The 14,936-nt window shown below is 38.9% G+C and overlaps 1 protein-coding gene across 2 annotated transcripts in view; it reads right to left on the bottom strand.

Annotated features, from left to right (window-relative positions):
- The window catches only part of nudt14 (nudix (nucleoside diphosphate linked moiety X)-type motif 14), a 28,272-nt gene extending 26,019 nt beyond the window's left edge, over window positions 1-2,253 (bottom strand). The window contains exon 1 of one of the 2 annotated variants that reach the window (XM_003446259.4): window positions 2,085-2,253. In XM_003446259.4, the coding sequence (XP_003446307.1) occupies window positions 2,085-2,165 (81 nt within the window). In that variant the 5' untranslated portion in view covers window positions 2,166-2,253. The remainder of the gene's footprint in view (window positions 1-2,084) is intronic. The other variant, XM_025899041.1, reaches the window with a different exon arrangement.
- Window positions 2,254-14,936: the final 12,683 nt, after the last annotated feature.

The raw sequence follows: 14,936 nt of genomic DNA, 5'->3' as shown, positions 1-14,936 counted from the left end.
CAGGTTTTACACAACCAGGAGATGTATCCATAGCCCAGGAACAGAGAAACTGCACAAATATTTTGAAACCTAAAAATAAATCCATCCTGGACTGCCGCCCGTGTTTGGGTAAGGAAGCACTTCTCACTTTGCAAGGAGACCATCGGGACACAGTCATCACACTTTGCTTTTAGTGGGAGGACAATTTTTATAGTAAATTATTAATGGCTAACCTAAAAAAAAGTCAATCAAAGTTCATTGGCGGGGACACTTTAGGAAGCCCAGACCTTCTCATATTTAAGATGCATATATAACGCAGTGCAGTGAGGTAAACGATGAGACTAAAGATGAGATTTTGGTCAGAGATAATCAGCACTGCCTAAATTATTTTACCACCACCTGGATAAGAAGCTAAAGGTGGATAGATCATAGATAGATGCTGGCATGGATGGATGAATAGTGACTAAAACTGCACCCGCAAGCCCCTGAGACACCTATGTCCTTGGATAATAAATATTATCGACCTACAAGACAATTGACTCTGCACAAGAAGCGCTGCAAAAGCAAGGACATGTTTGAAACGATTAAGTCATATTTACACCTGAATGCTAACTAGGAATAGCAAAGTCTAGTTAGAAAAAATGAATCCCATCAACATCAGCATAAACACCCACATTTTTCCCCTCTTTTAAGTGACTTGGAGATCAGCACTCGCTATTTCAACCTCACTGAGTTGCATTGCATTCATATTCAGAAAAATGTGAGATAACTGTGGCACTATGATCTGAGTCACAGCGTGACTAAATGAATGACTGAATGAATAATTTGTAACTGATAGGAAGAAATAGTGAATCTCATTATGGCATTGACAAAGAAACCAAATTTTATTGGGGATGGGAATCAAAACCAGTTCGGAATTGTCTAATCAACTAGCATCAAGTGTTCACGAGCTTATCAGTTCATTTCATCAGTGTACACTACATCTCTCAAAACAATCAAACTCAGAGGAGGAGCTTTCATTTTGCAAATACTTTTTATCTCCTGTTTTTTCCCGTGTGTTCGGGTGCAGTAAAAGTAACAACTGCAGTGCTTCTAAAAAAGTTCAGTAGGCTTATTTTTTTCCACACCTAAAATTGATGATGAGCCACTAAGAGAGTCTGTAAAAATACCTACAAGAAGAATTAGTAATCACATTAGAAAAAATTTATTGACTTATTTACTATTCATCCTCACTAAGGAAACTTATTGGTCATGGTCAGTAACAGTCCAATCTTCTTTCTCTTCTTCTTTTGAGTGTTCATATTAGGTACCACTACAGCAGATCATCTGTAGCCTTACCATCTTTTCCTCTTACCTGGTAGCTCCATATTCAACATCCTCTGTTCAATATATCCTCACTATCCCTCCTCTGCACACCTCCAAACAATCTCAACCAAAACCAAATATAGGTACTCAAAATGATCTGTCATTTGTTCTGTCCATGATCTGCACATTTTTGCAGGTCAATAAAACACAAACACACGCACGACACTTTAAATCCCGACAGGATATGAACAGGCAAAACTACTTAGTGTCGCTCAAACACAAGCCTGGGCAACTTAGCTCTCTACACCTCTGAACTTTCAAAACCTTCGACCTTATTAGACCCACCAGACTGGGTCACTTCGACAGCTGAGATCAACAAGTCTTGCCTGTCTTTACAGTGCAAATAGCGCGAAAAACCCCTCTCTTGTCACGTTAAAAAGACCAGCTCGAGCCATCTACATCTCCTCGCTCTAATATAAAGCATGTGCCTCTGTTAAACCATGAAAAAAAAAACCCTCTGCAGTAGCAGCAGGCTACCGTTAGCATGGTAGCTCATAGCTGCCTGTTAGCTTAGCTGTCTCGTAAAACACAGAGGTAACTGCGTTTCAAACCAGACCAAATACAGACCTCCTTTTGTCGTCGTGGTGCATGTAATGCCAATTTTTGCTGTCAGTGATTGTGTTTAAGGTCGGCTTAGCCTTCATGTTATGCTAAAAAAAAATGAATGGGGGTGGGGGGGCTGGGCTAGCCTACAGCATCCAGCAGCATCTACTAGCCGTTATTACTCATAAATAACTCACCTGGCTATAGTGCACCCTGAACGGCTTTAGATAGTCAGACTCTGTGCACGGAACCACTTCAATGTTGTTAATCTCTTCCATAGTTTACACTTGGAGCTTAGATTTGGAGGCTCACCGCTGTTGTCTGTCACCCGCACACTAACTGACAGTGAAGGAATGCCTACGGAAGCTGGGAAAGGACATGAGACTTGGCAGTGAGGGAACAATAAGGGGGGTGGAAGAGTGAAATGAATGGCGTTAAAATTATATAGCAATATAAATACATATAAAATAAAGAAAAAAAGAACAGATTTTTATTGTTGCATCATCTTAGCCCCAATTATCTTTAAATGATTAGTCTAAATTAACCTAAAGAGACAAGCACAATGCAATATTTACTTTATGCACACTATACACTCCACGTGACTCACCAGTGCTGCCCATAATACTAGGATGAAGGATGTAGCTATCTTCTGATACCTGTTAGATGGCATGACAATGTACTTTGTGCAAAGGGAAACGTGCTGGCTGATGACTGAAACCAATGAAAATGCAACAGCCTGCAGTTGTCAGCTTTTCAAAGCCAGCTACAGCAGTCCAACCATCTAAGGCTTCAGTCACACAGGCCTAGAGACTGTTCTGGCAACATCTGGTTGCTAGGGAAAAATCTGTATTCTCTGACTGGTTGGCTCTCACAAGATGACTGTGTTGCAAAAAAGGCTACTGTAACAAAAACCTCAAAAAACTCTTCTGTTCTCCTAATCCTGGCTTGTACATTCTGCAACTCTATGCATACATCACCACTGACAACCATAACCAGGATGTTAAACCCAGTCAGTCAAAACCACATGAGGTTCTACCCTATCTTGATTGTTTATCCCACCTAATAATACCACTTGAGTCAATTCAGCACAGAACCCAAGTTAACAGCGTTGAGTTAACAGCCTTTTGATCTGTGTGGATAGTTTTCCTCTGTGCTGGGTGAATTTTCCCTTTTTGATCCCACTTTGATTGGCAGATGTCCTAAAACAAGCAGCTGTAGCCAATATGTGTCTGCAAGACAAACTATTACAGTACTGGTTACATCTATTCATCAACTGTACACACTTTCTTCCTTCCCCTTTCTTTTGTTACGTGGGGGATTTTTTTCTTATCTAAATCAAGACTCTGAACACAGAGGGCAGTGTATGCTGCAAAGATTGCTGTAAAGTCTCTTGAGGCCTTGTGCCTTGTGATATTGGGCCATACAAATAAAATTTACTTTATCCTGTGAAAGATCACAAGAGACCGAGTGCTATTATCCTAGCACAGACACCAATTTATTGCTGTAAATAAACCTGCTGGCAACTTTTGACATGTGAGTAAAATGTGAGCACTTGGATGAAACCCATAAGACATGAGGATGGGCTATTTTATTATAAGTCTTCTACATTTTTACTTGTACAGGTTTGAGCTTGTCATAAAACCCTGATCAGTACTAACAGGCTTCAAATAGGGTAACCAGCTGCTGATTGCACCCATAGCTGTAGCTTTCTACCAGCTATGAGTGGCCATGCAAGCCAGGACATGGTGATACTCTGCCTTTATTATAAAGCTGGCATTCCGTTAACTCTTTCCCCTTTGCGTGCCTATTAGATGTTGTCTTCATGGGGGAAAGACTTTCTAAAAAAAGGAAAAAAGGTGAAGTACGCAGGAAAAAAATACCTAGATTGTACCTATATATCTACAAAGATTAAGCAAAGAATTAAACAGACGGAGGGTTATGCTGTGTGTCCGTCTGCAGTCATGGGTCACATAAAGGTGGCATAGCTATTACCAACAATCTCAAATTAGTACTGCATTATTAACAGGCCGCAGCATGACTTATGTTATTGTCTGGCATTTTGTGCCAGAGGAAGCTGAAAGTAGTTCACTATTTTAATCTATCTAATGGAAGAGGGTTCCTCTCCCTTCATATTTTTATACATGGTCTATTCATCCATCTATCCATCTTCTTCTCCTTATCCAATGCAGGGTGGCGGGGGGGCTGAGCCTATCCCAGCTATCATGGGACAAGAGGCAGTGCACAACCTGGAATGGTTGCAAATCTGTTCCTGGACTAACATAGAGAGACAGACAACTCTTTGTGTTCAAAATCATCCCTTAAATATATTTCATATACTAAAAATGGCATTGCATATTCTCTTCATGCAAGATTACGCCACTGATTAACAGAGGTTAATTTTCAAACTGCTATTAAATAGTCTTCACTGTCTTCATTGGTAAATAGAAGCCTTTGAAATGTAACCGTAATGCCCTGAAAAAGTGAGAAAATTTACTCTCTAGATTTAACATAAAACATAAAAAGAAATGTTTGGTATTTTATTGGTTTCTGTTGCTCAGACTGGTGCTTTTTGAAAGTCATAGGTACTTTGAAGTCTTATTCATCCTTCTTAAAGTCATTCTGCTATATGACAACAGCCACAGGTCCATCTTGTGTGAACCAGAGGCCAGGTGTGCTGTGGCATTTGGGCTACATGTGACCCACAATACTTGCTTTGACCCATGACAAGCTTTCTTTACGACTTCTGGGCCACATCTGCCCCCCTCAGCATTAGCAAGTGCAGTAAGTGTGTCATTAGTGCCAGAAAGTAACCCAGATTCAGCCAAAATGTGTCTGTTCTCTGGGCCTGACTGTAGCTTTGACTGCTTGATTCACCAGAATGTTAAACTATTGCTTTTACAGCACATATATTATAATTTAGTTACTTACTAGTCAATTTCCATGCTCCAGTCTTCTGCTTTGAGTTTAGCTATTGAAGTGACCCTTTTGCGGGGTGGGGGGGACTCTTAAAACCTCCACTCAACTTATTTTTGGATGAAACATGAAGACAAGTCCATCCTCCTCGCTGTGCTGAGTAATGAATAAGAGATAGGCTCTTTCTCACCAACGCTGCCTGTGAGGGCGAGGCAGCATGATGTCACCCTCTCACATCAATAACAGCCTTATAATGGAAAACAATCTGCACAGCTCCAATCTCGATGGGGCTGACTTCCTCCAACAAATGAGCACCAGTCCGCCGCCCACTACACAAGGGCAGGACGTAACACTTTTGCAAACTGATTTACATCTAAATAAATACAGGCCTAGACGAAACAATGTGCGGACCCAAAAGAGAAACCGGCGTCTCTCTGCTGGGCAAGTTCAATTTATATTGCCCAATCCGGCCAAGCTGCAGGGCACGATAAGACGGGAGGGACTGCTGAATTAAAGCATTGTACAGGAGTCACCGCCTCTGGTTTGCTGCCACACTTAGAAAAGTGAACACAAAGGGACTATAGCAAATGACAAAGGGGATAAAATGAGAGTAAAGTCTAAAAAAAGTAAAAAGCACAAAAGTGAACAACCAAGAGTAAATGCAGCCAGTACTTACAGTTGTAAAGATTTTAAGTGAGATTACAAAGTGACCATAGAAACACAAAATTGCAGGGTAACATTGAAAATAATCCATATTTTTATGCGATCGCACCGGAGAACACTGTGGTAGCAGGTCGTAGCCAGGTGTTAGGAGGTTGTAGCCAGGTGTTAGCAGGTCGTAGCCAGGTGTTAGCAGGTCGTAGCCAGGTGTTAGGTGTTGTTTATATGCCTTACTGTAGTTATCATTGTCAGCATGAAAATAGTGAAAAGACTAAAACCATTAATGTGTGAACTGATTTCTCACCAAGCACATCATCTCTTCACCTGCTCTTACCGAGGACTAAAATGTTAAAACATTACATAATTTCCTAAAATTATCCTTTAAAATCTCTCAGAAATGTCTAATGACCATCTTATTAGGTACACCTGTTCAACTAATTGAAGTTTAAATTGATTATCTCATTAAAAAATCAGGTTGTCAGGTTAAAAAAGGTAACTAAGCGGCTTTTAATGGGGCGTGATTGTTGGTGCCAAAATATCAGAGTATGTCTGGAACTGCTGAACTACTTGGCTGTTCCCACACATCAGCTCTTGGGTTTATAGAGAAAGGTCCACAAAAGAGAAAATATTGAGTTCTCTGGCAGGGTAACCAAAACTGGAAAATATGTTGGTGGTCTGACAAGTGTCAATTTCTGCTGTAACTTCTGGTTGGTAGGGTTGAAATCTGGCATATGTAATGTAAAAGCACAGCCTTGTATGATTGATTCAGGCTGCTGGTGGTGTAAGCTGGTTAGAAATTCCAGTTTTTATATGTTTAAGATCTTCTTTGTAATTCCTGCAACTTTCATGGGAACCCAACAAATTAAATACAACAAGTAGAAAGTTTTTCAAAAAATTCAATGTTTTTTTTCAGTTGACATATACAGAACTACTTAAAAAGATATTTATCAGTGCCATACGAACAAAAGAATTTTTTTTCCATTCTTAAGTATATTTCCTTCTGGGAAGTGGAAATACGGGAAGGAAAGAAAACTGAAGTTTGACAATACGCTGTTTTAAGAGGGTAGTTGCATGTTCCAGTTAATAAGTACCACTTCACATGCCTATACTGATACTTTCATATAAGATAAATGGGCAATAGAAAAGACTATTTCACTTCATGTGAACTAACAATACAACAGTTTAAAAAAATACTTCAATAGGAAAAGTCCACACATTTACAAAGAAAAGTCCTGTTTAGCCATAAAAATATGTAATATTGTTAGATCATAAATGACCCAAAATCTTATCCTAATTTTTATTGCTAATGTTGCTGGATAACTAAATCTGTTCTCATATTTTGATTTTTTTTTTATTGTTTTGTATTACTTTATATTTACTGTTGTTTCTTCCTAAAAGGTGAACTTTAATGCCATCACCCAATGATACTACTTCCTCTCTGAGGCCTCATTTGAACATAACCTGTAAAAGAGGCCTCCAAAAGTCTTATCAGCTCCTCAGCCAGATCCTGGGGCATCCATAACGTGTTAATTCCATTCTTCCAAGAACATGTGGGTACAGGAGCCTCTCAGTCATGACCAATTATTGTCTGCAGGCGGATGATGCAGGCCAGACTTCCTTGGACTATGTACAACTCCAAACCTGGAGCCTGTTGAGGCCACCAAACCTGGTCTTCCTGTCTGTCCATGTAGCTCATCCTACTCAGTATATTTCTATTTTATGGCATATTGATTGAAAATAAAAGTTTGTTAAAGTGGCTTTTATTTATGTGGATATGATTCACAAATATGTAGAGAAAATAAACCACAAAATCAACATGGCTTTGTGAAAGCATTTAATTATTAATAAAATTGCGTTATTCACTGTTAAGAGTAGAACAAAAATCTTTTGGGGCCCATATTTTGAGGCACAATAGCCCAGTTTGTTGTTGTAAAAACTTTGCACTAACCTTTATTTCAACGGTAAAAGCTCTCCTTTGGTCTATCCATAGCGTAGTTTATCAGTCAGGGTCAAGCAGGGATTTGGGCTGGGGCTTTGGGGAATGCACTTAGCAAAGGTGGCTGCTGCGTCTCTGTTAGCGGGCTCAGGGTGTGGGTCAAGATGACCAGTATCCGTCCACCAAGCAGTCTGGACAATCAACCACTGCCGGCCTTGTTCAGGAGACGCTCCTAAATCCTCCCACACAAGCTTGGATTTCAAAATAGCCCCATGTGTCAAAAGGGCACTCGATAACGCGGCACAGAAATGTGAACTCTGTGTAACAGAGGTGTGTGGGAAGTTGATGAAATGGCAAGGATGGAAAGACTGACAGAACTGGAGTTTTCACATTGTGACACATTAAACTATTTCTTGAGACTTGAATGTCAGGTTTAAGCTGTGGGCTTTTAGACCCACGAATTTGCTGTTTTGGTTTATCACTATCATTGTGTTTCTAGCAGTAGCAGGTAGTTGTTTCATGAAGCAAGTTCAGATAGCAAAATAAGACTGAGGGAGAAAGGATTTATTAACATGCTATTACATCTTTAAAAAGCTTTAACACCACTTAGTGTTAAAATAGTAAAATTTAAAAAGTATTGATTATTTCTTCCCTGGTTCTTATGAAAACATGAAATAATGCTAAATAATAAGCCAAAATCATTACATCATCAATTCATCTACATTAAAGCAACCATTGCAAACTGACCACAATTCAGTTTAATTTTCACTGCATTTGGATGGTAAATTTAATCAGGGATTTTGAGACTGTATTTTTTTTATATTTCAGAAAACTTGTGAGTGTGACTGGGAAAAAATGAACTTGACAGGAGGGGGCAAGCACAGTAATTCTCACCATAGTCAAAGTTAAAATGGGCCGCTACATATTTCTATTTATCATAGGACTGTACTAAAGTAGTTTTTTTTAAATAATTCTTTTTAATTCTTTTATAATTTTTTATAATTCTCTGATTCTTATTTGTCTTCTGCTTGCCTTGGAGCAGCCTTTCAGTCCATCTTTTCTCTGAGACAAGCTATTCTATCTCCTCTGCTCATAGGGCCCACTCTCCTGCTCAACCTGCTTTTGATTGGCTGATTCTCACAAACAGAAGGCTTGAAGAGCAGATGGGTGGAGATTCAGACAGAGGTGTTTGCCAGAGATGGCCATATTAGGGATCTTCAGTCTTTTTGACATCATATACATTCAAAAATAGACAGAAAAATGTAACAGACGTTTAGAAGAGTCTGAAGCCTGAGCTTCTGGCTCACAGGAATTATCGGTACATTGTAACAGGCAGTAAAAAACTACTAACATAACTGGGACTCAATACCTATATAAAATGACTTGACTTTACACTAAAAACAAACAATCCGAAGCTTTAATCTAATACTAAGAGTAATTTAGAGTAATCCCAATCGAAAGCAACCACAAATCCAAAGACTGTAGACTACACCACTAGGAGAGCCTCACTGAGTCTAATAGTGGAAGATATTTAATGTTCTTATGTATTCCTAATTTGAAGTGTGTAGATGGTTCACCTTTTTCCTCCACTCTTCATGATGCCCATCCCTCACACAGGCTAAGTCCTTGATCACAGACAAATGTGGTGAAACAAAAAGCTGAGAAGAGGTGATAAAAAAACACCTTCCTTTTGTTGTCTCGTATTTTGAAATGATGATGGAAGAGTGTAGTTGTTCCCTCTATCTACATGTTGCACATGTAAGCTTTATGTGGAAATACAACTACAGTATGCTTAATATGAATTCAATGATAATTGCCATATTCAGAGGTGGCAAGTGAGAAAGTACAAATACTTTGTTACTAAGTAGAATTTTCAGGTATCTTTCTGACCACGTTTTACTTTTACTCCTTACATTTTTACAGAAATATCTGTACTTTCTACTCCATACATTTTCAAAACAGACTTGTAACTTTTGGTTTAAGACATGTGAGATAAGTTATTCTTTCAAGCTACTGTGGGCCTTCAAACAGCCTGAACAGTACATGAAACATGAAAGGCAATCCTAATGGTGTATCAGTCACCAGGGTTATTGCATACAAAGAGATGAAAGAGATAAAATCCATATAATTTATGCATAATTTATAGCACAACAGTCAGGGATTAAAGTGGGCATCGTTTTTTGTGTGCAAATGTCCATAAACTGTAGTCGTGGTATTTCGGCATCCAGCTAGCTCTACAGAAGAGGAGCTAACATAAAGGGGAGCAACAGTTTTTAAGTCAAGTCATTTAAAATGCAACGTTTCTATCAGCTCAACAAATATCAGCAAACACACAAACTGTCTGTGTGCAGTTTGTCCCACAGTGTGTTGCTAGCTAAAGCTCCACCTGCTGTATTTCACAAGGAGAGAAGTGAATGTGAGATAACATCACTCAGAGATGGAGAAAGATGTAAGAAAGACATTATTTAAAGGACTGCTCAGTGGTATTTAATAAACTGAAAATTTAAAGTTTACGTGTAAGCCATCTTTTGTTAAATCATGTCTTGGATCTGAGGTGTGTACTGACTGACTTTGTGTTATTAAAGGTTCCATGCAAATACTCTGCAGTTTAGTGGAGGATAAACAGGTTAGTTTGCTGTACTGTGATGGATTTAAAGCAAAGAACAGTTTGTTGGACTGGTGCACAGTGTGTGTGGTGCTTGTGGTCAGGGTTAGGTTACATTAAGTGTAGTAAAGATGGATTTGAAATTAAATTGATGACGCTTAGATTCATTCACTGAATTCCACCGACATACCAACTGTATACTGTCTTGTATAAAGACAGTGTGAACAGTAACCGTCAGTGTAGAGGGTGGAAATTATCCAGGACAACTCTTACAACTGCTTACAGTTCGGTAAATCCACTGTATTTTTCTATATCTGTATCTGTACTTCTATTAAAGTACAGAATGTCTGTACTTTTCCCAAACTTTTTGCACTGGCAGTATTAATTTAATCCATTAATGTGAAAACAAACTGTAACAAATTGCCTTGACTGACAGTCTATTGGCAGTCACTCTGACCATAGCTGATCCCATGAGCACTACCCTAGTAGGTTGTTTAAAGAAATCCCCTCTGCAAGAACTGATTCCATTGTAATGGCAAGCTTCATCAATCAGGCCCTTATATTTTTAGAAGAAGCTCTCATTGTCGTGTTGCTTTGTTGCCCGTGTGCCCCAGGATGTGTTTCCCTGTACAAGATCAAGATTCCTTATATGTCATCGTTCTACTAGAGAATAAGCATCTCACCCACAACAATGCTCTCAGTTGCTGGGGCTCCTGGTACTTGTTTTTCTTCCGTGAATACAAACAGACCTGAAATGGCACTTGGATGAAACATACAGATTTAGTTGAACTCAGCTGGAAGTTATCTGATAGATGAGTTAGGATTCCTTTGAATATATCCTATATATCCTTGGAGACTCCCAAGGTCGGCCCCAGCACAAAATAATTACTTTAATCACGTGAACTTCTGTATCTTAACATACAGCATATTTTAGTGTTTTATTTAATTTTTTCCGCACATTACACATAAATTCTAAATGTTTTATTGTCACCTTATCACAATTTTTTTTTTTTTTCTGACATCAAATTTCAACATTTCGTGACTACAGTTTTGGCATTTTTCAGTTCAATGTTACATTCTTTGCAAGTCAATGCAGAAGTGCCTTAACCCTGCATTCTTTCCAGGGACCAGCAGGGGGCGACTCCTGTGGTAGCAAAAAGAAGTGCTCGTTCATTAGAAGGCTTTGGAAAAATGATCCTTTTCCTTCTTTCGGCTATAACCTCAGTAAACATTTGCTGAGTTGTTTGTCTCAGTTTTAAGTCTTTTTTAGAAAGAAAACAATGTATGTTCTACAAATTCTGGCCCCAGTTAGAGTCAAATAGGAGGAATAAAACAGGAGATGCTTTAGGGTGGAGCCACCCTCAAATTAACCAATCGCAACAATATGAGTATCTTATGTTCCTCAGTGTCTTAGTCACGCCCACCTCTCTACTCAGTATGGCCATTCAAAACCTCAAGATTTTGACAAAACAACAAAATGCCCAGCTGTGGCTCCAAGACAGGTCTTGTCTAGCTGGTGGGTGATGTCATCATTCTTTCATCTTTTATATACAGTCTATATTATATAAAGGCTGTGGTCTAACATTGGATGAATCCCTCTGGTCCTATCACATGTCACATCCTGGATTACAATTATCCCTTTTTTTGTACATTTTACCTCTATTTTAAAATTACCGTTAAATAAAAACAGACTTTTAATTATCAGATTTTTTATGAACAACAACCTTTCTAACATTCTCACATAGCAGCGGAGATCGAGGGAACATTTATGTTAATACTTTTAATATTTCATTCCTAATGAGATGTTGTATGTCCTCACAGACGTATAAAAAAAGCAAATCTTTGTACTGGAGGTTCTGTGGTTGCGCAGACTATTGAAGCTTTATACTATGGGACAGCTGCTGTGGCTCCTGTGTTCCCCCGCTGAGAGGGAGCCTATTTTAACAAGCCAGACCTATTGTCTTTTCCTAAGAATGACCAGAGAATGTGGCAACTCCATGGGTCACATAGTCTTTATTTGTGTGTTGATGATTGGGGTGAGGGGCAGGACGTGGCTATGTCTCTGTCATTCTCATCACCATGGGTGCACATGCCATCAGAGCTAATTACCTGCCTGGAAGGATCAATTAGAACGCCCTCTAATGCCCCCAACCTCAGCTTTGCAGTAGCACAGGAAGGCTGTGAGTGGGAAGTGGGGAGAGGCTTGGTGATAACAACAATGCTCAGTAGTAAACTGTGTAGTGACACGGCTCCCTACCATCAACACAAAGAGTTTAAATGAGAAGCACTATCGCAGCAGAAAGCCTGCACATGTCCCCTGTTGCAAAAACATCTTTAACCCTTTTGTTCATTCCGGTCAACTGGATATACAAAAGTTACACACAATCCTATTCTTGTTACGGAAATTTGGAAAACAGACCTAAATAAAGTGCTTATGTTCTTCATTTTCATGCATGTTTTATTTCTAGACTAGTTCTCCAGTGTGTCTGGCAGATGGCTGCATTTAGATCTAAATACAAATAAACGCTCAATGCACTTTTCCATCATCCAAAACCAATTGTATTACCTCAAACCTTCCGTCTTTCTGATGTCAGTGGAGGACACTGATAGGGTTACTAAGGTGAAATACTGCTCCTAGATCAGAGGATAAATAGATTTGAATGAGGCCACATGAGGCCAAATGTTCCACTTTAGAGAATTAGGCCTTTGGTGCAGTGACAACATGTTACCACCTAATTTCATCCAAAATCACAATGTGACTTTATATTTGTCTCCCAGAAAGAAAAAGTGTTTAATCTTATATATATCCCATACAAAGATGTGAAACACGTATGCTTAGTTCGCTTGGACTATCTCCAATCAAGCACAATCTTATTTTCTAATGAATTCTTTATAAATCAGTAAAAGTTTGTGCGAAGTGTTGTTTTTATGCCTGTGTTTCAGCAAAAAAACTAACCCATTAAATTTTGGTATAGATCGCGATCACGTTCTAGAAAACTCTAAGATGGGGCATCACTTAAGCAGCATCATCCTTGGAGTGTCTAAATGCCCTTCTAGTTCTCACCTTCATGCTGTAATTACTAATTAATCACCTCCAATCTGTCCAAAACATCGCTCCGAGGCTTTTAACTTACTCTCATAAATTCTCTTATATCACACCAGTGTTATAGTGTCTGCACTGGCTTCCGGTCAGCTATAGGTATCAATTTAAAATTGTGGTTTTTTACTTTTATGGCTCTCATTTATATTCTTGATCTACCCCACCCCTTTTCTTCAAGCTGGATCCTTAGTCTGTAGACCTTTTTGTTATTCTACGTATCTGTCTAAAAGCTAAGTGGGACTGTACATTCCAAACCTTAGCGCCAAAATTGCGAGACATTGTAAAGCTCTCTTTTTGGAACTTTGTGGTATCTCTGATAAACTAGCTTAAAACTCATCTCTTCAGGCACGCATTTGGGTAATGTTTTTGTGTTATTGATTCGTGTGTGTTCATTTTGACCCTTTAAAAAAAAACAACCTCTGTAAAGCACTTTGTGACTGACTTCTTGTTTCAAAAAGCACTATAGCTCTAAGACTTTCATAGTACTGAGAGGTTGAAACCAATTAATTTTGGTTTCTTGTTCTCAAGGAGCACATAGGTTTGTGAATTACATTGGTTATGCCTTACTCTTTAAACAAACATCAGATCACTACTCATAGTATTTAGTTGCAAAGTTGTTGGCTTGGTAACTGGTGAGCATTATAGCAGCATAATCATATCATTGTATGCTGCTGGTTGATCTGTTGACTCTAGTCTTCTAATGTGTTCAAGTACAAAGGAAAGCCCACTGATCTGAATTATTTACCTTTCAGGTGGTTTAATAAATATTCAGTTGCTTTTCACCCGAATTTGGCTGTAATCATTATTTCGTTTTGGGGCAACAGTGAAATTACAGTGATGAATACCCATGTAAATAATTGTGCAAAGTGGATTATTAGGCACTTTTCAGGAATATCTAACACATAATTATGGACAGTGAAGAAAGGCCATGCTAATAAGATTTAAAACATCGATCAGTCCATCCATTTTCTTAATCAGTTGCCAGCCACACACTGTGGACAGCTCGCCAATCTGTCACAGGATTTAAAGCAAATTACATAATCATATAATCAAATAATACATTAAGTCTGAAATCTGTTTTTAACAACTTAATTGCACAGCTAATAAGAAGGTCACATAACTGCAATAGACTGGTAAATACATTAGAATGGAAATCTTTACAAGGAGGAAAGGAAGCAATGACTGAGCCACATTTCTTCTCAGGTATTTGCAAAGCAAAAAGAAAACCAAGTGAAATTCAATCACATAATATAACAAGAGTGACCTTGAGGAAAAACTTTGCTCCTGTTCTCAGTGTTGTATAATCTAATGACCGAATGAATCGCTCACACACATAATGAAAAATCCTTCAGTTGATCGATTAAAATCAGATTGAGTTGACCCTCAGGAGGTCAGGAGACCCAAATGTTGCTGTCCTCTATTTGGTTTGACAGCAGCCGTTGTTCCTGGGGGAGGAAGGGAGGACCTCGTCTCCCCTTGCGGCTCACTCGAGGGTGACGGTTTGGAAACGTCCACTTTGACCCTTGATGTCGGGGCTCGGGGAGTAGACTGTCATTGCCCACCCCCATCCGTCTTCTTAGAGGCTCGTCTCTGGCTGTTTGACCTTTCAGATGAACTCTGGACACTGTCCATGTCAGTCATGTCTTGGCTGAGAACAGAGCCAGGATCAGGCAAATGTTTACATCTTCCACTATTTAGCAGCCTTTAGCCTAAACTGGATGCTTAATTTTTTAAAAAAAGTAGTCAAATTTTGGTATGATATAGTATGATTTTTTTTTTTTTTTCCAAACATGCCTTAAAGTATAGGGTTATGGACCTATATTATATATTGTGTA

This window comes from Oreochromis niloticus, linkage group LG15 (genome assembly GCF_001858045.2).
Source record: "Oreochromis niloticus isolate F11D_XX linkage group LG15, O_niloticus_UMD_NMBU, whole genome shotgun sequence".
Classification (NCBI taxonomy): Eukaryota; Metazoa; Chordata; class Actinopteri; order Cichliformes; family Cichlidae; genus Oreochromis; species Oreochromis niloticus.
Note: the sequence above shows the minus strand (reverse complement) of the source record. Positions and strands in the feature narration are given on the sequence as shown.